The 27,424-nt window shown below is 41.8% G+C and overlaps 1 protein-coding gene across 1 annotated transcript in view; it reads left to right on the forward strand.

The window, feature by feature from the left end:
* Positions 1–663: 663 nt before the first annotated feature.
* The window catches only part of LOC118102409 (contactin-4), a 49,857-nt gene continuing 23,096 nt past the window's right edge, over positions 664–27,424 (forward strand). Inside the window, exons 1-13 of the mRNA XM_035148552.2 lie at positions 664–802; positions 3,497–3,620; positions 3,841–4,016; positions 5,736–5,831; positions 9,358–9,561; positions 10,106–10,208; positions 10,396–10,580; positions 14,702–14,844; positions 14,972–15,101; positions 15,416–15,566; positions 21,881–22,008; positions 22,591–22,763; positions 26,739–26,856. Coding sequence (XP_035004443.2) covers positions 742–802; positions 3,497–3,620; positions 3,841–4,016; positions 5,736–5,831; positions 9,358–9,561; positions 10,106–10,208; positions 10,396–10,580; positions 14,702–14,844; positions 14,972–15,101; positions 15,416–15,566; positions 21,881–22,008; positions 22,591–22,763; positions 26,739–26,856 — 1,792 coding nt within the window. The 5' untranslated portion in view covers positions 664–741. The remainder of the gene's footprint in view (positions 803–3,496; positions 3,621–3,840; positions 4,017–5,735; positions 5,832–9,357; positions 9,562–10,105; positions 10,209–10,395; positions 10,581–14,701; positions 14,845–14,971; positions 15,102–15,415; positions 15,567–21,880; positions 22,009–22,590; positions 22,764–26,738; positions 26,857–27,424) is intronic.

A 27,424-nucleotide genomic window follows, 5' to 3' on the forward strand; every position in this document is an offset into this window, starting at 1 on the left:
AAGCCATGCATCACTAGACAAGAAATTTCCACACACCAGTTGGAACTCCTTCAAACTCCTTAACTAGCTCCCAGGTAGCGTTTTGTGAACTGCCCGGTCTTCAGATGAAGTAAAAAGCAGAGTATACCTGCTCACAGTACACTTTCGGAATCAATATCAGTAAATCTACGGCATCACGACCCGTGAACAATGTGCTGACTGCAGGGCTTTGAACGTAAACACAAAAAAAGATTCAGTTCAATGTGTGTGTTTATTCATTGGCATTCCCTGTGATGCTGTAGCTATAGAGCTTGCACTTAACACAGCACACATTTCGCAATAGAGTAAATATGTTGAACCAACAGTTTTAAGGAAGCTTAGCACTACCGTTGGCAGGATGTTCTGCTCATCTGTTGCTGCTGCTGCTCTGCGCCTCTGCTCTTTTTTTTTTCTTGACTTGCTCCTGGGAGATAGTGTGGCAGCAGTATGTATACACTAAATATCAGCTCCTGCGTATCAGCCGCTAGCTGGCTCTTCGGCATTGTATCTTGGCTCTGCTTATTTCGGTTGAATGAATTATTAATGGTTCACCAATTTCCCACAACTTTCCGCCTGTTTTTGTTTTATTTAGCATCTCCTCATCTCAGCTGCGCTCATTTGCCCTCCTTTTTTTCCCCACAGCCAAACGAAGGAAGAAAACAGGAAATATTCTCCACTCTCTGGCAACTGGATGGGAAGAAGGAGAATCTTTGACCTTGGAAAATGAAGATGTTGTTGCCATGGGAACTGTTAATCCTTCTGTCACTCAAAGAGTGCCTGGCTGGTAAGAAGACGAGTCAAGTCGCCTTTCATGAAACACCTGATATGCTCGCCTCTCAGTTCATGAAATGATATGCATACATATTGCATCGTAGTTGTCTAATACGGTGAGGATTTACACAAGCACATCAACAAAAACACAAACGAAAGAGCCACAACACAACGACAAAAGCCACACAATGGTAAGACAATCACAATGGAAGTGAGTGAAAACAGATGTTGTCAATAAAACGAGGCTTAAAGCACTTGTACCGTAACACCTTGGTTTTATCAAACAAAGGTTCACAAACTACATCCATGACTTGCCTACACAACATAACTCTGCTTGTTGCATTGTCACTCACTTACAATTTGGTTGTTTTTCTCTCGTGTGGCTTTTGCAGATCTATTGTGACTTTTGTAGTTGTGTTTTGTCTTTTGTGCGTTCGTGTTTTCTGTTGATGCGCTTGTGTGAGACGTCTCAGCCATCGCAGTCTAATCAAAGTAGTAGCTTCACAATAAGAGTCACAGTAGAGTCAGAATTTAGTGGTGTAGTTTTAGTTATTTCACAGGAGGAAGTTGTCACAAGGTAAAGTGAAACTACCCGGTGTCATAAGATGAACTGTTGTATTACATTTGGAGCTCACTTGTCAAACCAGAGTGTAAGTTCTCTTCTCAGCGCAGCACTTCTGATAAACGTGACTCACTGTTGGATTTACATCTAAAGAGAAGCTATTGTGTGGGAAAGAATTCACCCTCTATCTGCTCTTTTTTATGCCTCCCTGTTTTATTATGTAATTTCCTTGCTTTATGTCCAACTGCTGCCGCTCACATGAAATGTAACTCTTTTCTCAACCCTTATTTATGCTGTACTCCGCTCTCAGAAACACAGATCCACGGAATGAGAGGCAAGCAGAATAATATTTAACTTCAGTCCGTTAATACCTGTATGAGCTACAGCTAAGGAGTTCAAACCTTGCTAAGTGCTGGCGCTTTATGTCTGGATTTGGGACCTGTGCCTCCATGATAACTGAGTGAGATTACCATTGGAAGTCACATTCTGACGGATATTCTGTGTACGGAACTCAAGTCGTCAAAAACATGCATGTAAATGTTTATGCCTTTTAGCATATGGAGTGGGCTCTATTGTATCGTTATTTATGATTTAATTTCCATTGATTTAGCATCTCATTCCAAGTCAGCAGTTTCACTGAGGTATATCTCTGCAGTCTGCTAACACAGAGAAGACGATGAAGGGTAACGTGCATGGCATTGCACGCGGTCTTGTACGTACATATGTCCGCTATTGAGCTCACATTTGTATGCGTTCCCATGAAACCTAATTAAGTGTAATTTGTGTGTGTGTGTGTGTGTGTGTGTGTGTGTGTGTGTGTGTGTGTGTGTGTGTGTGTGTGTGTGTGTGTGTGTGTGTGTGTGTGTCAGTGGTCAGTCCAGTTGGTGTGTTTATAGGCTAGTGTACGCACAAACCACCCGATCATTTCCCAGGTGAAATAGCCCGGCTATTAAAGGTTCATTAATTTGTTTAATTTAAAGGACACTGCAACCGAGGTAAAAATGAAGCGCCCCCCCCTCCCCTCAGAGGTTGGGAAAGCAAGGCCCTTACCTGAGGCAAAGACTCCCACTCTCATTAGGATGATGATGATGATGATGATGATGATGATGATAAGGGAGGGAAGCAGTCTTTGTCCTAGTCAAGGTTAGAGACGTGTATGGAAAAAAAAAAAGAGCGTTCAATCCTCTCAAGTGCACAAAAAGAGAAATGAGCAATTTTTAAGAGTACCGCTGGTGTGCAGCCTGGTGGGTGACACGTGGTGCCAGAGGAAAGGGAGGCAGGACACCAGTGTGTGTGTGTGGGTGTGTGCGCTATCTATCGAAAAAATGCTAGATTTCACAGGAGTAATTAGTGCAACACTGTTTAATTACTCCTGTGTATTGATAGTGTGGCTGGAGCTAACCGGAACAACAGGCCCCACGGAGCAGACACACACACACACACACACACACGCCCAAACCTGCATATAGACAACAGCTTTACTGGCTCCTCTAATAATGACATTATAAGAGTAAGGCCATGCTCTGAGTATTGCAACGCTAGTGTAAACACCCTAACCAAGTTATCCGACTTTTGTTCAGATCCTAATGAAATAAAGCGTAAATCAATTAACCAGCTCATGCACTTACCAATATGTCTTTATACCCCTGACATAATTCAGAAAAGGGTTTATTCAACAATGCATCAGTGATGACTTCATTTTTTCCCTGTGACTGCACTTCCAGTGTAGCAGTGACTTGAGTTATTGTAGACTGTGTACTCATCTGGATAGCTGCACTATAAAAGTGACTGTACATGTAAGTGCTGTGACTGAATGAGGCCAGCAAAGTAAAAGACAACTTCATGACTCATATGCCGCAGACTGCCTATGGAATACACCAGTTGGCCGATATGCCACAGGGTTATCTTTAGTTAATTGCTCTCTCATCACAGTTGCAATATCTGCCGTGTGACATGTGCACGAGAGGGTTGATTAAATGCAGAATCCACTCAAACAGCCACGTTGGCAGCTAATTATACGGGTGTAGAGTTTAGATACAGTTTTCCCGAGCGCCACTTCATTTATTTTTTGCATTAATTCAGTGTCACTGTCTCTGCACCATTGTACAGCTAATGTGTTTTTTTTTTGTTTTTTTTTCAACCCAGAGAATACACGCCACGGTCCGGTCTTCACCCAGGAGCCCAGTGACAGTGTTTTCCCACTGAGCACTGATGATAAGCAGGTGTTTATTAATTGCAAAGCAAAAGGAAACCCACCTCCTCATTACAGGTAATTGTACCGACTGTCTATGGTGAGCCGGAGTGGAGCCTCTGCAAATGTGTGGTGCAGTGCAATACTGAGCTGTTTCTGTTCACGAGTTGTGTGACTGTATTTGCTGTGTTGAGGTCATTCCTAACTCGTAAGGAGGTTACATTTTTAACCTCGTGTTCTTGTGGGATCTTTTCTGTTTCTCTTCCAAACGATGATTTTGACTTTTCTACATCCACAGGTGGAAGGTGGACAGCAGAGAAATAAACAGAGAGTCCGATCCAGACTTCAGCCTAGTCGAGGGAAACCTGTTGATCAATAACCCTCATGTGATCAACCATGGAGGCGTGTATCAGTGCATCGCCACCAACCCATTTGGGACCATTGTCAGCAGGGAGGCAAAAGTCCAGTTTGCATGTGAGTCGCTATTTCATTCAGATTTTGGTGTATATTGTGACAGACACAAAGTTGTGCCTTTTTCGTTCCATTTGTTGTAATATGATGAATGACCTCATGGTTGAATGCACTTATTGTAAGTCGCTTTGGATAAATGTCCGAATTTCCTCCTATGGACGGTCATATCCCTTATCAGCTGGCTGATTGAACATTTGGATGAAATGGTCGGTAAAATATTAAAATATTGGAGAAAAAATAAGCTCTGGGAATTTCACCGTCTTCTTAAGGAGCTGCGTCTGGACGACTGCAGTTTCCAGCACTACCTGATCAGTGGCCGGTTTGATCAGCGTTGCTCATTTCGGTACCCGTCTCCAGCGAGTTTCACTCCCAGCGCTAATTGTACTTGCAATATTTGAACTGGAGCTAGGTTTAGCAAATTTTATTTGTATGTGATCTCACTGCGTGAAAAATTGGCTGCGCATTTGGTGTGAACGCACCATTTCTCAGATACTGAACACAAACTACTGAATACATGCTAGGTATGGTATAGTAGCCAGGATGTGAAGTGTCTCCACAACTGTTAGCTTGATTATCACAACATTTGCTGCACTAATCATTATCTCCAGAGGAAGTATGCTGGGGACTTTGGTGGTGCCCTGACTTTTTATGTAGCGCCATAAACAGCTAAGATTTGTGTCTTCGTGTAAATTAGTTCATGGCAGGATACCTCAGAAACTATATAACAGGCAGCATTTATAAACACTATTTTCGTGACTCACTATTTATGAACTTCTTTCTGGAATTTGTTTTACATTTTGAAATACATAAAGTATACCGGTTAAATTGCTTCTTTTTTTTTAGCTTATCCGTCATAAATAACTTTCAAAGCATCATTTATCCCGTGAATTTGAAACCTGACTAGGTCACATGTGTAATTCAATTTGAAACATCTTACGTTCGCTTTTCTACGAACAACATTTGACACATTTTAGTTCTAACGAGAACAATAAAATACCAACAAGTTGCCTCACAGACATTCCCATGGCTCTCCTCATTGCTAATTTTCAGATGTATGGAATTTCTGAATGAATTGTTCTGATTGAACATCATCTGCCATATCAACTTGATTCACTTTTATTTGTATGGCGCCAAATTACAAAATACATTATCTCAAGGCACTTTACATTGTGAGGTCGAGACCTAACAAACATTTCAGAAACCCTACAGTTCCCACAATGAGCCAACGTATCTGAGAGACGTCTTCATTCACGTCGGAGGCACCAGAGGAACGCTGAAGGAATGAGGATTGTACTGTATGTGTTGATTTCGAGGGCAGTTTTAATCAAAGTGAGTTGTGCTTTGACCACTGCTGATATTTGCCTGATCCCTCCTGGGACTTGGCTGGTATTTCAAAGACATTTGACTGAAATATCCCTCAACTGCTGTTCTGTCCCTCACGCACAGCACAGCAGCATTTAATTAAAGGTGGAAGTTATCGCTTAAGCTCAATTGGTGCACCCTCCCCGCCTGATCTCCTGCGCACGTTGTGATATTAACAGGGGGAATCTTGGCTTCCACTTGTAAGTGATGCGAACAGACAGGAATTATCCCACAGAATGAAATGTCCTTCCCTGGATGTCACCTCTACGTAAAAGTTATTACAGCTGTCAAACCCTGAAAAGTTGCAATTCTATATATTTTTTTCAAGTTACTTTTTATTTATTTTTTCCTACTCAACAGTTCTGCAGAACTTCAGCAGGAAGTCGAGGAACACGGTGTCAGTGAGAGAGGGTCAAGCCGTGGTTCTGCTCTGCGGCCCTCCACCCCATTACGGAGGTACAGCACTCTGTCCTAACTCTTCTGCACTGTCTGCTGGACTTTCATGCTCCTGCTAACCTCAGCAATCTCCATGGTTACTCACTCTTCTGCTTATTATATCCATGTACCGCTGCTGTGTCTCTTTTGTTTTTCTGCCTTCCCACCTTCAATTCCTGCCGCTTTTCTTCCTCCAACTCTGACACCCTGTTTTCCACTCACTCCTCTTTATCTGTCAGCCAGGGAACTTTTTATGTTCATCCACCACTCCATACCTGCTCAGACCCATTCCTTCACATCTATAGTTCATTGCCTCACACTTCTTAACCTTGGGCTCACTTTTCTCGGCCATATGATCTGTGACCACGCTGCCATCTATAAAGTCTCCAGTGCTCCACTTCCCCGTTTTGTTCCCCCCCTCCTCGATGTGTGCAGGTTATCTGTGGGTAATAAAGGCTGCTGGTGGCTGCTGTGACTGGGAGAGCATTTATCCTGTGGCACAGCTGTGAGTCGGCTCATGTGTCTGTGTGCTGCTGATTAGCAGGCCCTCAAAGTGGTCCGCACTCCTGCAGCCATTCGGTGCCTACCAGCACAATTTCACGCCAGCACACCAGCCTTTCTCCGCTGTCTGTTTCCAGCTGAATCCCGTGGCCACGTGGGATTCCACACTTTAGCAATTTGCCCTCCAGCCTTCCCTCCATCCCCCTCTTAAAGCTTCCATCTCTTTATTTTTCCTCTTAAACACAGCATAGTCACACGTTTGATGGGATTTGCTCGAGATGTCAATGGTAGCTTGAGGTATGTTAGAATTGAAAAAGCGGTGAGGAATTGTGTGTTTTTTTTTTTAGGTTTGAATTATGTCAAAGCTTCTTTAATGCCTGTCGATGCACCACGTAAGTAATACAGTGATGCACATTATTAAAAGAGGAATCATCTGACGCATCTTTGAGCAATCAATAGGTAAGTAGTCTAAAAGGAGCCGAGCTGAGAATAAAACTGTCAGAGGACACGAGATTATGTGCCTGCAAGTCCTCTGTTGCTGTGAGACCGGAGCTCTTTAACACACCCAGTCTCTGATAGTCCCTAATCATGAAAGGTCTGTCAGTAGCTGCCTCGACTTTCCCTGTAATGATTTTAATTCAGTGTTTTCCCTCAAGGAAGTGAGTGTGACTTTTTGACGTCCGCCCAGTCAAAGGGGCTGACTGCCGATTGTCGTGTCTGATACAAGAGGGCTGCACTAACGGTCAAGTTCATTCGACAATCCCTGCAGACATCTCTCTCTCTCTTACTCTGTCTGTCTGTGTGTGTGTGTGTGTGTGTGTGTGTGTGTGTGTGTGTGTGTGTGTGTGTGTGTGTGTGTGTGTGTGTGTGTGCTTTACACTTGTACACTGACACAAATCCTTCTTGTTACTATGACAAGAGTTTGAGATCAACTATAAAACAAATGTCTCCTGTAAAAATATAAAAAGAGAATGATAAATGAGCAAATTACGGACTAATAAGCAACCATTTGACCTTGTTAGCTAGTATCCTTTGTGAATTTCACCTTTGCCCCCTTATTAAGAGAAAAACAACGATGAAACGACTTTCATTTAAATAGCAGGACACGTTGTTTCAGTTACCTTTGAAACATGGAATACAGAACACAATAATGAGCAATACTTGACTCAGAAACCTTGTAAGATAACAAATCACTGCAGGTGAATTTATTATACTGAGGATAGAAAGGATTTTACAGTACTGGAGAGTTATCATGAAGACGATCATTCTTTCTCTGTGTGATGATGAGAAACAACACAATTATTTTGTCTACATTACACAGTAGTCTATTGCACATACAGTTTACGATTGCTTGAAGAACATGTTGCATTGTCATGCTGCAATAGTTTAGACAGGTTCAACTTCTGGACACGACGACCCTGCATTCTTTAGCCGGAGCCCCCTGTGTCTGCACACACAGCGTTCCAATTCAAAAGAGTGAGCTGACTGCATTATACCTCACTGCGCTGTTGTCTGTCTGAACTTGACCTCAGCCCATCTCTCAATACGTCCAGACTTAAATAGACTTCAATACCCTGTCTGTGGCACTCAGGCTCCAACCAGTTCAGTCTCCAACCAGTTCAGTCCTGTTGAAGATGGAACTTGAAAAAACAAATCACATATTTGTTGGTTGCTTTTTGTCATGAATTCTTTAAGGGTATTTGACGCAATTGGAGGGATTAACAGCGTAATTGCAAAGATATTCCATCATCTGGCCACCATCTACCACATCACCACATGTGTAACCACATAGGACCCCTAGACATTGCCCAAGAGCCTATAACAGGACCACCAAACCCTCTAGAAGACCCTTAGCAAGTCCTAGAGGACTCATAGAACTTCCTTATTGGCCACTACAACCGTCTAACACCCCTCTGAATCATGTCATTAACCACTGAAACTTCCAATACTACATGTAGAACATTTCCAATGACCTTTATACCTCTAAAGAGCCACTAGAAACTCCCAGAGTACCCCTGGAACTCCTCCTCTTCTTCTTCAAAGACCTCTATAACCTCCTGAAGGACCACTAAAAACTTCTCCTTGGAAAACCAAACCCCCAAAAACAATCTAAAGAACCTCCCTATTGGCCACTTAAATCTTCTAAACAACCCCTGCAACAACCTAAAGGATCTCGAGAACCTTCTCATTAACTGCTTGGCCCATGTGAAGGACTCCTAGAATCTTCTGTTAATAAAGTACTGACAGGGTGAATGAAATTAAATTGACATTTAGTGGGTAAAGCCTTGAGCCATGTTTTTCCTTTTATTTGTCACTAAGTGGACAGCAGTCACTGTTGGCTCTGATAGAAATGGTCAGATATAAAGACTGAATCTTTATGGCCAGACGTCTTTGTTTGAGCATCTCCAAAATGGCAGGCCTTGTCGTCTGAGTAGTGACAAGCTGTGTACTGGTGACAGGATGTTGAGGGATGATCTGGAACACGCCTGATCCAATGCAGCTCCAGCTCGTGACTTAGAGGACTTAAAAGGATGTGCTGCTAACACCTTGAAGCCTTGCGGCACTTTCCGAGGTCTCGTAGAGTCCATGCCTCAGCAGGTCGGAGATGTTTTGGTGGCAAGTACCAGCAACTTATGAGGCAGGGGTGGTCATAATGTTTTGGCTCATAAGTGTTTTATATTTTTCATTAACTGATCCTTTGTCCTTGTGGCAATTTTTATTGCTTGGTATAGGTCAGAATGCTATTTTGCTGAGGCTTACATTAGCCAGACTTGGCAACACAGGCAGTATTTTATTGGATCAATTAAACAGTTGCTTTGTTTTTTTCATGGGATTTATTGACACAAGGAAAATATAGAATATCACCCGCCTCATCCTTTAAAGTCATCTTATATCTTTATTTCTGGCAGGGAAATAGAATTTCAATATGTAATAATATATTTCCTCTATGTGTTACAGGTCTTGCTGTACTGGAAGTACACTTTTATATCTCTCTTTATGTCTCAATATCCACAATTCATGGCCTATTCTTTATTTGTTTGTTCAGAGATCAAATATGCATGGGTTTTCAACGGACAACGCAGCCTTCTGCAGCAAGACGCTCGCCGCTTTGTCTCTCAGAGGACGGGCAACTTGTACATAGCCAAAGTCGAAGCCTCGGACGCTGGGAACTACACGTGCGCGGTGAGAAACATGATGACCAATGCGACAGTGCTCAGCTCCCCAACCCCTGTGGTGGTGAGGAGGGACGGTAAGCATCCTCAGTTCGCCTCTGCTGCCTCCTGGTTATCTTGCGCACTGAACTGACACACACTGTCGGAGGGAGGGCGAGCCTGGGAGATAAATCGCTTGTCTTGAGCGTGACACTGTTTTTGCTTTTGCTTACGAGCAAGGCTTTTGCACCATCCCAGAGCCTCTGAACTATAGAGGGCTATGCATGCGAGAAACCCTGTCTGTCTGCATGAAGGCACATATTTACATAACCAGAAATGTAGTCTGTACTGACAAAAATCCATGCGGGCACAGACACATACACACAAAGCGAAGAGATTGCCATACTAAACCTCATCAGGACCGTTTATGTGTACCACTTCACATTTCAGCTGAGACAGATATGTAATCCAAACGCATCCATCCGCTAAGCCAAACGCTGTTGTATACGGCGTCAACACGGGCGCCCGCTCTCTGCCAGTGTCATCTGCACCTTGGCTCTTAGATCCTATATGAATTACAGGAAACAGCAGGCCCATGTTTTGTGTTTTGACTGATGTGATTTGCTTTAATCCGTCATGCAGCAGTGATGGGTGAATACGAGCCAAAGATGGAGGTTCAGTTTCCTGACGCCCTACATGTCTCTAAAGGAACCTCTGTGAAGCTGGAGTGCTTTGCCTTAGGAAAGTAAGTGTCAGAAACATTAGCACGCTGCAGCTCTACCCCTCAAATTGCATTTTGAAACTTGTGAAGAGGCCAGACATCCTCTATTACAACAAACAGACTGACAAACATGGCAGCGGTCCTTCTGGTCAGCGTGAGTGGGAGCATGTGGCCAGCGTGACCTTTTTGTGTGTGTGTGTGACCTCTGCAGCCCCGTGCCTTCCATCTCATGGAGAAGAGCTGATGGAAATCCACTCCCTGGCAAGATTAAAATCAATCACGCCAGTGGGGTTCTGGAAATTCCATATTTTCGCCCGGAGGACGCCGGTGTGTATGAGTGCGTAGCCGAAAACAGCAGAGGACGAAATGTTGCCAGAGGGCAACTGATATTCCACAGTAAGAGCCATGTAAACATTTGCTTTCTGTGTCTCTAAAATACTATCTTATATCCTGCACCTCAGTATTTCAGAGTTGGGCATTTGTTGTTAAGTGTATTTTAAGTGTTTTATTATTTGTTCTAACCAAAGTGATTGGGTTATTTTCTCAGTATGAAATAGCATTACAATGTCAAGATAATTAGGGCTTAATTTGTGCTTCTTAGCTCTGCTTGTAGTGGTTGTGACATTAAAGAACTCCCCGGGCATACTTAGTATATCTTTTGGTATAAAATGAGATTGCTCACATGTCAGCATTGGTCTAACACATCTGTAGAATCAGAAGGAAGCGGATGTCAAGCTGAAAGCTTTGAAATGAGTTGTATTTGTAAGTTGTCAGAAAGCCAGAAAATCCTGTCCACGTCAGTGAATATTCTTCTGTTGGCAGAAAAGAGCGAGACTGTTCCTGTCTACTGTGGTTTATGTGTTGATAGAGAACTAAAAATACTAATATCAGCCTGTACATAAGGTTGAGAATTTCTGGTTTTTGATTAGAAGCCACATGGTCTGATTTGGTGTTAAAATTAAACTGTAAATTGTTGTTGCTGAATAGTTTGTCTCTGAAACAAGTCTCATGCAAAGAAGACAATTCAGTGTTCTTTACTTTATACATTCCATTATTTTATTCATTTATTTGTTCATTTAATGGCGACAGAGCACATTAATGAAGTATCATTTAGTATAGTAGTATAAAATACAAAACATAAATATGCTGAAGTTACCAAGGATGCCAATTTACATACTTAAAAATAACACAAGACTAATACAATACAAGTAAGCAATTCAGACACCATCTACAAATACACAAATAGAGAAAAAGACAAAATACATTACACTTACATGGCCCAATTAAAAGTGATCACAGTTCTGACATTCTGTTATTACAATCAAAAGACAGCAACCGTGTTAAATGAAATGTAAAGAAAAGAAACGGCAGAGACATAAATGTAAAGTGCTTTGACTCGTGGAGGTTTGGTCCAGGCCCACGTGGACATGAATACACTCTTATTCATTTGATGTGTCAAAGGTTCAAAGTTCACCTCTAATCAGCTCTCCTTTAGCATCAGTGCTTCTTGGGCTCTATTGAAAAAAGATCCCATAATTACTTTCATCAAAAAATGCATTCAAGAAAACAACATTGATACATAGATATTTAAATGTACTTAAAATCAAATACAACAAGGTGTAATACTTGCTTATACAGCAATATAATCTGTACACTTCTGTCATAAACTACTGCATATATGAACTGTATGAGTCAGAATGGCTCCAAATGAATCTTTGACTCATCTGGAATTACTGTGTGGCTGCACAGAGCAGTTCTCTGTTAGCTCAGGGTCGTCGAGGAGCTGTCACCCGTCAAAGGTGTTATTTAGATTTCCCTTGCACACTTTCTGTGGTTGCTCGTGTCCATATGTTCATCATACATCACTCTCTATGGTTGTATGTGTCCTGAGTGACATATTGGTCCCTATGGAAGATGATTTAATGGTTCATGTCAAGACAGGCCATGGTCACATGTTTAGCTCGGGATTCTCCTTCTTAGAGGCTGAACACTCTCCATGTTTTCTGTGTAGGCGTAAGAAAAGAAATAAGTTTATAGTGCCTCATGAGCGATGTCTCATGAGTTGGTTGTGTTACCTCAGAGAGCTGTATAAACTCTGCACACGTTTGTCTATGTTGATCTCTTCTTGAACACATGCTGGGAACAAACATTGACTCAGCACTATTCAAGTGCCTCTACTGAGAATCATTGTCGATTGTGTCTGAAATGAACATTTCTCACTGTGATTAATGGTCCTGAAAACACCTAACACCCAAGATGCACTGAGGACGCATGTGGAAGTGTAAATGCAAATTTGATATCAATCCATATACAACTTGAATAGCACTTATTCGAACGCATATTTCCACCAAGGCCCAACAGACCCCTTAAATCCAATCAAGCTGCGTCAAATTACACACACTGATACATATTACTCCTCTAACTCGGCCTGATTTTTTCATCTAGATCCATGATTTATTCCCTGCACCATCCTTTCACCAAGTTTTGTGGTTAACTGTTCAGTGGTTTTCAAATAATCATACTGGACTTTCCTCTGCCAAGGCCCAACAGTCTTCTTATGAAATCACATTCAAATTCTATAGATCTCCATTTTTTATTTGGATGTGCACCAAATTGCGCACACTCATAAATGTCAGTCCCCTAAACATGTCTGAGTGATTGCATCAAGATCCATGAATGATTCTCTGAGAAATCAACAACATTTTTTGAAAAACACTCAATTATAAAGAAAGAAGCTGAAAGAAAAATCCTGGGTCTGTCCTCTGATCCGGATTAGCACCAAATGTAATTGTTTTTCCTTGGGTTTTGCTCCAGCCCTCCACAAATTCAATGGAACTTTGGATTTTTTGCAAAACTCTAACAAACAAAGATGAAAAGTAAACTTTCTTGGTGGAGGTAATTACATAGGCACAAATAATAATTGCTCGCAAAGATTCCAAACCAGCAGGGTAGCAGCAGCTCACATCCACAAGCCAGTAACTGCATAAAGTCATCCTCATGGCACCTGTGGATGGTGTAAAGACCAGACCAACTGCAAAGGAAGTAAAGCCATTAACGCAGCAGCACATCATCTTCTATTCTTTAAGATGGACAGAGCAGTCGGATCACAATCAGATTTCAATGTGGACACTGGAGATGCCAAGATACCAAGAGTTAATGTAATCAGGTTTCATCTGAATTCAAAATGCATTTTAGTGCCAGGTGTAAATGACACTAATGACGGCTTCCAAAAGCAGATATCACCTACGGTAGATATCATTTTGTCTATATGATTACTGTCAATGGAGACATTCTTGTGAATCAACAGGTAACAGGTAGCTTATGGAAGATTTTATTTTAGTTTGTCACCTTATGAGAATCTCATATTTGTGTTTGAAAAATAAGAACTGAATGTGCAAAATCCTTATGTAAATGTAGCAGTATTGCTAAACGCTTGTTCTAGCTTCTTCCTTCTGCATGGTTTATTTATTTTTTAAAGTTTATTATTTGTTTTAATGACGTCATATCTCACGCTGTTAGAGAACATAAGAGAAAGCCCAGTGTTATTGGCTTTGGTTGTCACCAGCCCCTGACACACCCCCTGATAAAGTGACAATTAAGTCTTTACAAGCCAGCTCTGTTTCCATGTGAGCCCCACTTGACTGCACTGTGCAAATTTAGTGCCCACAGACATGATGCCATAAAGGCTCCAATGAATTGGTTAGCCAAAAATAAATTCATTAATAACAGCTAAACAGAAAGAAAACAGGTCACTAATATGACACAAAAAAATGAACAAGAAAAACTAAAAGAAGGAGGGGGTACAAGGTTTTTAATGGTTTTGCTCTCATTAAACTTGAACTTGACGATCAGTAATCTGTGAAATCCCTGTAGGAAGCGACAGTTTTTTTTAGGATATTTACAGTTTAAATTTGGCTGCATGTACTGGTGGGATTGTATCAACACCCAACCCACACATACCCCCCCACCCTCCTCCATTCTGCCTGATTTGCTTCTCACTCCTCTCACCTCTGATTGTATTAACACAGTTTTTTCCTGTAGAGTTGTATTTTCTTCTCACAGTTCACTTATCCTTGTTGCTTTCACAACCCAAGGAGGACTGCAGATCACACTGTATTGTAACTTAATGAGCACTTTTCTTTTCTTTGTTATCTCTGAACCTGTTTCTCTCAAATCCCACTGAAGTGTGCCTATTGCACAATGCTGCTGGAGGTCAGTCCCAGGCACTGACTGTGTAATGAGCTGCTGCCCAGCTAATTCAGGAGCTAATTACATGCAGCACGGGGATGCAAAGTGAATGGAACAAGTGGTGCAAATTTGCCGTGGCCTTTCATGTATGTTAATCTGACCCAGAGTCCATCTGTCGAAACAAGACTGACATTCGTGTTACAAGTTAACACCCATGTTATTGCGAAATGCGTACTCACAAAAAAAGGGATTTGGATTTAAACCACAGGAGATGCAATACATTTTTTTTTTCTCGATAATTATTCATATGCATTTCCTCTTCTCCACAGATGTTGAACATCTGCACTGGGTCCAGACACTGAAAGATGCTCATATGGCCATCGATGCTAACCTGCAGTGGGAATGTAAAGCCATTGGTAAACCTAAGCCTGCATACAGATGGTTGAAGAATGGTCAGCCTCTAACAGCAGAGGTAAAACGCCAGAAGAAACTCTAACGTTTGAGATTTATGTAAAAAGAAATGTTACAGACAATCATGGTGATTTTCCCACATAAAATCTACTATTTAGACAATAATATTCATTTGGCCTGATGTACAGGGGAGGATCCATGTGGAAGCTGGGAGACTGACCATATCCAGGATTAGTCTGTTGGACTCTGGCATGTATCAGTGTGTGTCAGAGAACGAACATGGAGCCGTCTACGCCAGCGCCGAGCTCAAGGTTGTAGGTAAGCAGTTTGTTTGCCGCGTATCATTTACAATGAGCTGTACCAGAGGCGAGGCAGAGGTACAGTCTGTGTACGTTGTGTTGTTAGTAGAAGAAAAGCTCTCCATATCTCAAATTAAATGAATGAATGAAAACAGGCTTAAGCGGTTCCTCAGTGAGCCGTGGCCTTGCTCTTTCATTTCCATAATTATTTCATACAATAAGCCGGTCTGGTGTTGAAATATAATTTCTGTAATTGCCGTCGATGCACTTGACATTTTTGGCTGATGCTCAGCTGTTACCTAAAATGGCCCTAACGTGGGGTCTGCTCCTCAGCCTCCCCGCCTGACTTCACCCGGCGCCCCGTGAAGAAGTCCACGGTGATCCAGAGGGGGGGCGAGGTTGTCTACGAGTGTCGCCCCCACGCTTCCCCGAGGGCCACAATCTCTTGGTGGAGAGGGGGCGAGCTGCTGAAGGACGGCAGGAGGTAGGGTATTGTGCTGCATGCACCAGCGCTCATGCCACTGATGGCCCCTGTAAAAGGGTTTATTCTTGTGGTCATGTTCATTTCTGGGACTCATTATTATGTATTACTTCTGCTTAAGGGGACCCTAGAAGTCAGGGTTGCATGACACAGCTTCGTTTGGTTCAAGAAAGTTTTTTTTTTTTTTCTTCAGATGGACACCTTATTCTTTACATGGATTTATATGTCAGTGTTCTGCTTTGAGTGATGTCTTTTTTAGTGGATGTAAGAGTGAGGTCAGGATCCCGAGTCCATCAGTTCTTTATATCAGGAGCAATATATGATTCAGTTGTTTAAAGCGTCCCACAGTTTCTAAGCTCTTGAAGGCAGTCAAAGTGCCGGATGAAGGGCAGACACCATGTAAAGATGCTGTTTGTGTGCAAACCACAGAGGAAAAACAATCGTCTACAGACTTTCAGTGAAAGTCTTCCCCTGACTACATGACGGGCCACACCGTGTCGTGATTTAAGGTCTGAGGCAACACCTACGAACTACAAAGAAGCAGCTTGTTGTTGCACTAGTCCTACGCAAAAGCTAATGCACACAATAACAGGGGGTTGGAGCACAGTATGAGAGCTGCTTCTATTAGGTGTTGGGTGGAAATGAAAGGGAGGTAAATGTTAGTCTATAAGTTCAGAGAAACAAGGGCTGGGCTGGGTTACTGGGAAAAAGATCCAAAAAGCAAAAAATAATTGCCAGAAACTTTCCAGCAGCACCTAGATTGAAAAGTGGCAAATGATATGCCACTAGCCAAGGCTTTTTTTCCCCCACATTTATTGGCAGTGCTGAGTTATCCCATCTTCTTGTGTTCCAGAAATCATTTGACCCATTTTAGGACGCGTCAGCACAAACGATCTAGTCCAGCTTGAAGAAGCCAATGTCTTCAGCGCGCTGCCTGAAGCACTTGCAGCACATGTTGAGACCGTATATACGGATCAATGTTACATTCCTGGGGTGACTCCAGTAGAGCTGCTGATGACCCATCTTGTCACTATCTTGCTGGAGTGTTGGAAAGGCCACGAGCTAAGGCTCACGATCATATTAAATTTGGGTACATCATCAAGGAGATGGAGAGTCAGAATCAGAAATACAATGAGGTGCTATCAGTCAAAATACATTGAAACACACATATTCCTTTATTTACAGGGCTATCTTTCAATGAAGTGAGAAGAAATATACATTCACAGTCCACCGGGATCATATTTGCATTTTCATTGGGGCCGGCCAAAGCTGGACAGTGGCCTACCACTTTCAAGCACCACCTGCCATCTGGAAACGGCAAGTGCTGGTGAAGCATGAGCGACTTACCACTTGGAATCTGCACTTGCCACCAAACCACTAGTGGTAAAGCACTAGCCACTTTTCAAACTCACCGTCTCTCAAAATGTCCTTTAGAATCCATTCCATACCGAATCCACCTGCAGCACCATAGCAATGAAAGGAAAAACTGACCTTGGTAGTGATGCTCCAAATGGAAAATCACAGAATTCCCAGTACTGGCATCTTATGGGTGCAATATAGGCGAAAGATGGCAGTGTTCATATCCAGGATATTTTAGCTTCATTCCTGGTTAGTAAGATGAACTGGAAATATGCCGTCTATGGGTTAAAACATTATAACCATCAAGACCCATTAATGTGGGTGCAAATGTTACTCCCAGTACTGACATGCTGGTTTAAGCGTATTGACATGATACTGGATCATTTAGATATTTGTCAAGGGAAGGAAGGACATCATTGGCAACCTGGCATTTCCCCCCTTAAAGCTGTTGTTGAGCACATTATGAGACATGCAAATGAAAGCTTGTCTTTTGTGTGAAACACCATCAGGAGGCCTTGTCAGTCTCGAAAGGTATAATGGACTTAATTGCATCAATTTTCTGAGAGAGCCTTGGCTCTTTGTTCCGTTCGGGCGGCAACTTAAGTGAGTTACAAAAACGTTCCATAGGAGAGATTTTAAAATAAAGAGGGCGAGGAAAACAGAGAAGTCTGATTTCACTCAGTCTGTCTCAAGAACACTGTTGCTTCTGAAACTTGTTGATTTTATTTTCTCTCCAATACTGATTTCAACAGCAGTTTTTTGTCTCTCTTATCTTTTTTTGTGTCTGTGTTTGGGGTGTGCTGAATGAAAACATTTCGTCCACCGTGTATACAATCTAACAATTCTGAGAACATGCCTCAGAAATACAAGGAATACATTCAAATGGTTCTGCCTTCAAAAGCACAGTCATGTGCATTGGTAAATAAATGGTTGCTAGAATGCCTATGTTGAGCACCAGCAACTTGCACTTTAGCACAGAGTTACAACCATCCGCCTCAGTTTTCTGGGTGGAATTGGCTTTAGCCCGAAGTGAACATTGAGTCAAAGAGCAGAGGAGTGAGATGTTTTTTTTTCTTTCACTCCAGTTCTTAGATCTTTTCACAGGCCTTCTGTCTGTCAGAGGATTTATTTTCAAAATGCTGCTGTTGATTTTCTAAAGCACTGGAAGGTTTTAGGACTGAAAATGCATTTCTGATCTGCTGCTGCGTTCTGAACCATCCAGACCTCGCAGACTGCCTGGGACAGGTCTGCTCTTCTGTCCCCCAGAGTCAAAGCTGAACATGGGAAAGCTGCATCTAGTTTTTATGCTCCACATGTGCGGAACAAACTCCCAGAGAACTGCAGACCTGCTGCAAATCTCACTTCTTTTAAATCAAGGCTCAAGCCTTGCTGTGTTAAAACAAACAAATAACCAAAACAAATATTCTCTTAAGTTTTTCTGTTTTGTTTTTTTAAATATCTAAGCAGTCAAACATGGAAATGTCAGAATGACTTTTTTCCTTATCCCAATAACAAAATACAGCTTACAGGCTGTAGACTGCTGTACAAAAAGAATGCTGTTTATGTTTTGTATTATTGCATCTCTTCATTGCCTGCATGGATCATCAGTTTGTGAGGAGGCTGATGCTTTAACCTCATGTCACATCAGTGACAACAGAACATGACGACGTGGGTACATCCAGCCATTATCATTTCAAACGTATCATCCAAGGTTAAAACTGGAAGCTATGACTGTCTGTAAAAATGGATGACAACATCTCTTCTCTAAAGTAAAGCCAAAGCGCTGTGATTAACCCTAGTGGCTGGCTGTCCACTTCATCCACTGACCAGACTCTGTTTCTTACACCTCTCGAGTTTAATCCATCCACCTAAAGGTACATTCTCATGAATCTTCAGAAACCCTTGTTTGACTTCAGTCCAAGGTTATGTTGGTAAGATGCAAGGCTTTTTCCCAGCTGCTGCAGTATTTGTCTCAACACAGGAATTGCCGTGGTAACTGAACTCTCGACGTGAGTTCTTAAAATCTTCAGTCAGGAAAACTGCTGAATGTCTGAGAAGAAAAAACGACAAATGACAAATTTTGTGCCTTGATATTTCAATTTGAGTTTGTTTCCTGAGTTCAGATGCTTATGGTGCATCTTTAGGGTTTACTGGTGATTGAGGAAGAAAAACCAGAGTGGCTCTTTTTAAAATACATTTTTTATTCCCAGCAGCAGCCAAAAGAAGATCGGTGATGCAGCTTTTGTCAATTATGCCCCCAAACTATGGAACACACTACCGATAGATATAAGGAAAGCCAGCTCAGTAGATATTTTCAAAAGAAAGCTTAAAACCTATCTCAACACCCGAGCGTTTACATAGCTTTGCACTGTACTATTTTTATATGCTTTAATTTCTTGTGCAATTTTTTTATTGATAAGCACTTTGAGCTGTCCTAACAGTTATTGTATTGTGACTGTTCTGCCTTTATTTACTGTACTTTGATTCTATACTGATTCTGGTTCACAGCTAAATTTGAGTGGTTACAGCTGCTAGGGAGGCCAAGGGGAAAAAATCACTCAACACTCAAGTTGTTCTTATTATCAAGTGGTTTTAATAATGTGTAGATGCATTCTGCTTCGTTCATGTGGTGCATTTATTTATTTAGCTTTGCTTTAAAGTTGCTTTAAAGTGCTGCAAGATGGTATGAAAGGTGCTATACAATTAAAGCTTATTTAAATGTTTTATTTTTTGCACATAACTTACAGGATATTGTATGCTGACTTTTAGTTTCACTTTGCATACTGCTACTATGTGAAGTGAAGTCCATAGATGCTTTCTCTCCTTTTTTATATTACCTTTCTTATTTCCATTTGTGCTCAGGCTGGGATCAGTATGTACAGGCAGCTTTCCACAGACGCTTCGTAACTCACAGGACCTGCCTCAACATGCGACCGGAGGGATTGATTAGTTTTCGTGTTTTCCATTGAGTGGTCATGAGGAAAGGGAGAAAAAAAATTACCCATGCATTACCCAGGCAGCGCATTTGGACGAGAATAGAAATTCACAGCATGGAACAGAGTTTGTCTACAAAGCAGATAGTTCTTTACCTTTCTATTTGTTTTGCAGCTCATTGCCCCTCAGGTCATGTTCTCAATGCGCCTCCATCACTCAGCGTTTGATATGTTTGTCAATAAATCACTGCAAAGCACCCCCGTGTCAGACATGCTCTCTGGGTCTCAGCTCAGCCCAAGTGAATACATATTTATTCTCGGGAACCAGTATGAAATTGTTTGTGTGTTGTGTGGTTTTTTTTCTTTTTGAGCTTGCTGCTCACAGTATTTCTGTTTGATTTATTGAATCCAAAGGTCACAACAGGAGAGCATTATCTGCCTCGTTTATGCATATGTTTACATGCTCTCCCGCTTGTCTGTTCAGAGCTGAGGCGCCAAAAGAAGTATTCCAGGCTTAAATGTGAAGTTTTATGAAAGAGGGCGTAATATCCAGTGGAGATGTGGGGGGATATGCTACTCTCACTTTTTCGCTCTCAGTTTCTGGTTGATTTTCTTACATAAGAGCTGCGTTGATACAAATTTTGACCCACTTGTCATGTTGAGTTGTCTTCGATGACTAAAGTGCACTCAGGAATAATGTGTGAAAAACAACAACAAATGGTGTCGTGGTGAAAGCCCTCTTTACTTCTTATTTTCCTGATTTGCCTCTCGGGGCTCATACATGTTTTGGCCAGTGGTTTCACAGACTACTCCAGTAGTCGACACTTGCATTGTTGTAGACTAGTTCATCTGTGGGTTTAGCAGGGTGCAGCAGGGGGCGCTGATGTAATCGACACGTGATAGCTGTCATGTGTGATTGACAACAATGACAACAATACCAGAGCTACGTGTAACCACATAAATCTACAATCGCTTACGGCTCATGCTATAGCAACAGCAAAGAAAAGGTTCCAACAGAAGGAACCTAAACGTCCTATCACTGACGGAGCGATACAGATATAATTGAATTAAGTTGAATTGAATATATCCATCACACATATCTCTCCCGCGATTAATTGACTTGTAAATAGTTGATAACTACTAAAATGCAATAGTCGTGAATGCCCTTGTTGTAGCCATATGCAACCTCTACTTCAATTTCAACTTTATTTGTCCCTGAAGGGCAATAGGTGTTGCACCAAGACAATGACAATAAAGAACAAGACATAACATTGGCACAGAATGACAGATTTGGGAGAAATCCAGGTTCACCTTACAATTGTTGAATAAATATAATATTGTTGAATAAATACAGTAAAAACGACAAGAATAAATACTATTTAAGATATAAAAATATCATAAAAATCCTAAGTATCAAAATCTGAGTTTCAAGTGCTTCTCATCAGACTCCCAGTTTTATTTCTCCTGTGAGACCAGCCTGACGTTTTTTTCCCCCAAGTTCGATGCTTCTACATGCATATCTCCCATGTTACTGCCTCTCGGAAAGGCTTGTAGCACGTTGGTACAATCTGCCACGTGCTGTAGAGCGATAAGGCTGCAGGTAAAGATCCCAGTCAAATCTGTGCTGCTCCCGTCCTCCTTCTCCTCCTCCTCCTCCTCCTCCTCTTTTCACCAGCCAGCCCAACACTGCTGGCCTGCTGTGTGTCCAATTAATATGTGCGTTTTAGTTGATGAATATATGCCATCAATACTGTGCTGACCCCACAACAAAGCTGTTCTGCCTCAGCTAAGATAATTGTTATCTTCTGAAGCGTGCAAATAGACTTTTGGAATAGATTCTGAAACCTTCATTCAAAACCAAATCAAAAATGGCTTGAGAGATGAGGCCTCATATCTCAGGCAGGAAGTCGTCCCAGTGATTCTTATCGTCCCTTTTCCTTCAATTAACAGCCAAGTAATTGATTGATAAGGAAATGAAAGATCTGAACCCATGGTGAGCTGTTTCAGTTTTGCCACTCTCCTCAGACAGACTATCATGGAGGACGGAACCCTGCGCATCACCAACATCTCCAAATCTGATGGCGGCAGGTACACGTGTGTGGCCAGAAACCAGTTTGGGACCTCCAGCAGCACAGGGACGCTGATGGTGAAAGGTATTTGTCTTTTTGCTTTTTTTCTCTCCTAGTTTCCACTACTGTACCTTCCAAGCCGAGGGTGTAAACTTTTGTTAAGGGGAAAAAAAATACCAGCTCAAGCATGAAATTGATAATGAAATATATAGCCGTTTTATGTTCCCGGCGGTTTGACAGACGTATAAGTCATCTATGGTTTTGTCAGCTGTGAGTTATTGTTCATGTAGCAGAGTGGGGCAAAGCACCGTCATCTATACGGCTGCGAGTGAAGAATATTTTCTCAACATTTCATTTAAAAGGAGCTGGAGAAGCAATTTCAGATTTGGGTTTTTAAAAATAATTATGATTATAGTGAGCGATTCTTTTTCTCTCTTTCTAGTTGACACCATGATTGCAGTGTGTTTAATTATTCATTAGAGGGTTATGGAGGGCATTTGCTTCCTAAGTGAAGTATTTTAGGTCATTTAATTAAACTGATGGAGCAGAATCTGGACTATTCTGGATGAATTAAGCTTTATTACCTTCTTCATTTGGCACGATTTTATGGACATAAAGTAACAAAATATTCTCCTTTATTTCCTGCCTTTTCCCATAATGCTGTAGAACCCACCAAAATCATAGTTCCACCCTTGAGCTTGGACGCCACCGTGGGACAGAGCCTCGTGTTGCCCTGCGAGGTGTCCAGCGATTCATCGCTGATCCCCGTCTTCAAGTGGTTTTTCAACGGCAAAGCCATTGATTTCATCAGACAGGAGCACTTTGAAATGATTGGAGGGGTATGTATAATGTGGGTGAACACATTATTTGATATTGGGCCAAGGATTTGACCGACATCATTTTCTAAAAGCCAGACCTGATATTGAAGCTCCAGAGCTGTTTTGTTCTGCCAGTTGATTTCTGTGATAGTGTATAACAGAGCTGAGATGAGACATGATTTCAGTGTGCAGTCAATTCCCCTGAGTGTTTCTAAACCTTCTAATTCTTCATCAAAACCTGGATTAAAAATATGGAATGGGATGATAACAGGCGTTTTAATGAAAACGATCCATTGCATCTGAATGATGTATGTCTTCTGTGAAGTCTTGCAGTAAAACAGAAATAGACCTAATCTTAAAGGAATGGTTTGACATTTTGGTCAATATATACTCAAGCATGGAGGAAACAGATAATCTGACAATCCACACCTACAAACACCTTTAGCTGCTGGTAGGTAAATAATTAGTTCACTAAGGTTTCACTTTAGTCACTAATAGTACAAAAACAAATAATACAGTGGAAACCAGATATAGTGATCACGGATATAGCGATCAACCGTTTAAATGGATCAAAAAGCTTGGGGCAGAATCGCTCCTATACAACAGCCGTATAAATATTATGGTCATAGTGATCAATAAGTCCACTTACAGTGTTCATTGTGGGTCTTTTCATACATGCCTGGACTGTACTGGGTCTGTCAGTAATTAACTGCTCCTCTCTGTGTCTCTGTCACTGCCAAACGAATCGAGCCAAACCAAGAGCATCCCCCCGTCTCCTCCGGCTCTCCATACATTGTCTTAGTTTACAAATTCTATTGTTATACCCAGTCGTATGTTTACACATGTGTCTGATCACACTGTTTGTGTGTGTGAGTGTGTGTGTCAGTGTGTGTGTGTATGTGTTAGAGAGGAAGAGAGCTAGCGGGAGGGGCTGATGAATGCGCGGGCAGCTATGGAGAAAGATTTGACTAATTTAAGAAACTATTGATCATTATGTGTTGATCAGTGTTGATATTATGGCGTCATTTTCAAACAAATCTATGTTTAATCTGTAGCAGGTCAGAGACATCAGCTGAGTCTGTGACGGTTTTTGGGGGAATGTGTGGAAGCTCACACAGTTGTGGTGCTCTGTGGATTGAGGTGCAGCCAATGTCCTCTTTCCAAGAACTGACATGCATGAGCTCTTCATAGAAACCCCTCACACTAATGTCTATCTGTTAAATAAATAGTCTACAGGCAGCGGCCAGTTAGCTTGGTAAAATGGCAATATTCATGAATTTAGAGCTTTCTGTTTGGATAAAAGAAGATGTCACTCTTTCCTAATTCAGGGGCTACGAAGATGTGGCCACTGAAGACCGAGTAGTCTGTGGAGGCCGAGCCGACATGAGACGTTCTGGTCTATTGTAGATTTCTTATTTCTATCGACAGCTTGTCCTGCCCTTACCGTTGATCGAAGCAGCTCTCAAGTCTCATTGAGATTAAGAATCTCTTATCAAGGGAGACCTGGCCAAGATAGGCAGCAGCACAGGTGAAAACACAGCACAGGCAAAAAACACGTAATTACGACCCAAAAAATAAACACAACTAAAAACAAAATCAAAAGAACCAAATAAGATTCTAGCTACACAACCAGGTAAGTTAAAAACAGCAACATCTTATACAATCTGCCTCCAGTTATTTTATTCTGGTTTTAAAGGCATTTAGTGAGATTAGCTTTAAGGGGCCCATATTGTGAAAAATACATTTTCTGGGCTTTTACTAAACGTAATGACTTGAAGAGGGTCAGTAGGGAGCCTCAAAGTATGAAAACAGTCACTCCGCGGACCTTTTCACTCAGTCCACTCGAAGAAATATGTTATCAAAACGTCACGTTTCGTACTTCCTCCCCCGTATGAGTCATATCGGTCACATCTCGTCTCTCAGCCCCACCCAGCCGGTACCAGTCCAGCCTCCGAACCCACCATCCCCGCTCCCCACCACCCCTCCACACCGAACGCGACACCAAGCAGACATGTTGCTGAGCTAGCAGCTTGTTAGCTACCACAGGCTAACCACAACAAACAACACTGAAGAAACACTGCAGCGTGGAGGGATGCAAGGAAGAGAATGTGTCCGTGCACATTCCTCCTAAGAGCGTTACTGTTCGAGACCAGCGGTTACGCTTTATTTCTTCTGACGTGCTGTGTCGCTGTGCTCAGTACGAAGTAAAGTCTACGTTACTCCGTATTGAAACTGACTGTAAATATGTAGCTGGTCTTCTATAGATGTATCCAAACATAGCGTGACTTTCAGCTGTGTTTACCAGAGAGAGTCAATGTGCCAGAATGAGACCGGTGATAGGCCTGGTCGCGTGTCACTCAAAGTGCAGTCAGCCAATCAGAGGAGGGGCTCAAGAGGCAGGAGGAAAACAGCCTATTCTGTCTGCAGCTCCAGAGAGAGGCAGAAGAGAGGACATAGAAATACACATTGCAGCAGTTTTTTCGACTTTAAACCACTGATATATCATCTTAGGCGTACCAATACCTCAAATTAAATCCCAGAAAGGTGTACAATATGGGCCCTTTAAATCCTTCTGCAATAAATTCTAAGTCACAGGCGCAAATAAAAGCCAAAGCCCAATTTCTGTGCGGACATTTGGAGCAGAGAGAACAGGTGTGGTTTAGAAGCGAGGGAGACATCAATCAGAATACCCAGATATTGTAGCTAGCACTTAGTCACTGGCGCGCAGTGAATCCTGGGATAGGTGTCCTGAGAACGATCCACACATAGGATTCTTTACTGCTTTGTAATGGGAGGACACGTTAATCTGCAACACTTGTGTCTTCGAAATGGGAGAATCTAGTCACACTGTGACGCAATCAGTCTTCAAATGCAGCCTCCAACTGCTGCGGCCCCTGAATTGAGACACAGCTTTTAATTAATGAGCTTTAGTGGTTAGACTCAGTGAATCATCACTGTTTCCAGTGTTTATACTGCGCTAAGCTAGCCTGTTGCAGGCTGTAGCCTCATACTTAGAGGATGGATGTAAATATCAAACTATGTATTAATCTCTTGTTTAATCTTTCACTTAAAAACCATAAAGGTGCTTGTAAGTGTATTTTTGAATTGCCTCTGCTTTTATGCTAAGCTAACATTAGCTGGCTATAGTGTTACACTTAATCTCCAGGTACATATCGATGCATTTTTTTAATCTTTTATCTTTTTCTGGTCTAGAAAACTATAGAGTTTCTGTATTTTTCAATTGCTCTGGAACACTCTGACATGAGACTTGTTTTTTTTATGGTCCTTTAAGTATAATTCAATTTCAGTTGTATGAGAGTATCAAAGAAATTCCTGTTTCGGTGCTGGTTTCGCCTTTGAGCCCGTGTGTCACAATCGTGCCCGTCTAATTCAGAGATACCAGCAGATGTTACTGAGTGTTGTGTCTTAAGGGAAAGCCTGTAACCTGGATGACATTTCTGCTGCCCAGAGGTGATCTCACTGAATGAGAAAATCAATCAACTTCTCCTGGAAAAAACAAGCAGACTATATTTCTGTGATTACAAGATTTATGCTCCCTGGCTGAGAGCGCCAGGCCCACCGCAGTCACTGTTCAGCTCTGACACGTCCACACTGTGCATACGCACAACAGCTGTTTAACTTGCCATTGATTTTTACACAAACCACTGAATTCTGGATCCCTAGAACTCTTGATGAGCGGTTCATCTGAGCAGTAACAATAAAGATTGAACACAGCAAACACTGATCCAAAGGAATAAACTGTTTGTGCAGCCTTCATAACAATGTAAACGTGAATTCATGTGTGTAACCACACTGATGTGTCATATTGTTGATTCACTTGTGGTGAATCCAAGCTTCTTTTGTGGGGATTTACACAATATGACAGACACAGACCTTTGATGTGCTCTCAGGATTTTCCATATTCTTATGACTTGGCCCCTTTTGGTGTTTTTCTGTCTTCCTGAGTCTCTCATATGTATGTGTCTGTGTCATCAGGGATTTGCAGGTGACCTGATGGTGAGGAACATTCAGCTGAAGCACTCTGGGAAGTATGTGTGTATGGTACACACAGAAGTCGACACCGTTTCAGCAGCAGCAGACCTAATTGTCAGAGGTACGCCTGTTCCTCCTCACTTACACCGCTTGTCATTTTGTAGCAGTCTCTCCGGAGGTTCTCTGTTTCTTGTTTTGTGGGGTAGTATGTGTGTGTTTCTTTAGATTTCAACACACAAGCTGAATCTCAGTGCTGTCAGGGAAGAGATGTATCACCTCAATGTCAGGTTTCAGATATGAACCGCTTTAAGAGACTGTCAGATTGACAACCATGAACTTTTTGAAATTAAAGAGTTATTCTCTCCTTAACCCGTGGGCTCAGTGATCACAACACTTTCACAGATACAGGTAAATTACCTCCAACGCTTCAGGGCTGTAGAAAATATCAGAACCCAGCTTGAAAATACCTCACCGAAAAACCTTAACAACACCATATATTTTGTGCATTGCATCTCTGTCTTAATATTAATATTTTAAGCACATATGATATATATGTGTATACATGTATATGGACATATGTGTTTCCTCCTTTAAAGGTATAGTTCACCAAAATATGAAAATGCACTCATTATCTACTCACCTGCATTTTTTTTTTGCCTTTCTTCGGAAATATGTTTTAAATTTGAGAT

The sequence above is a fragment of the Hippoglossus stenolepis genome, chromosome 3 (assembly GCF_022539355.2).
Source record: "Hippoglossus stenolepis isolate QCI-W04-F060 chromosome 3, HSTE1.2, whole genome shotgun sequence".
Taxonomy (NCBI): domain Eukaryota; kingdom Metazoa; phylum Chordata; class Actinopteri; order Pleuronectiformes; family Pleuronectidae; genus Hippoglossus; species Hippoglossus stenolepis.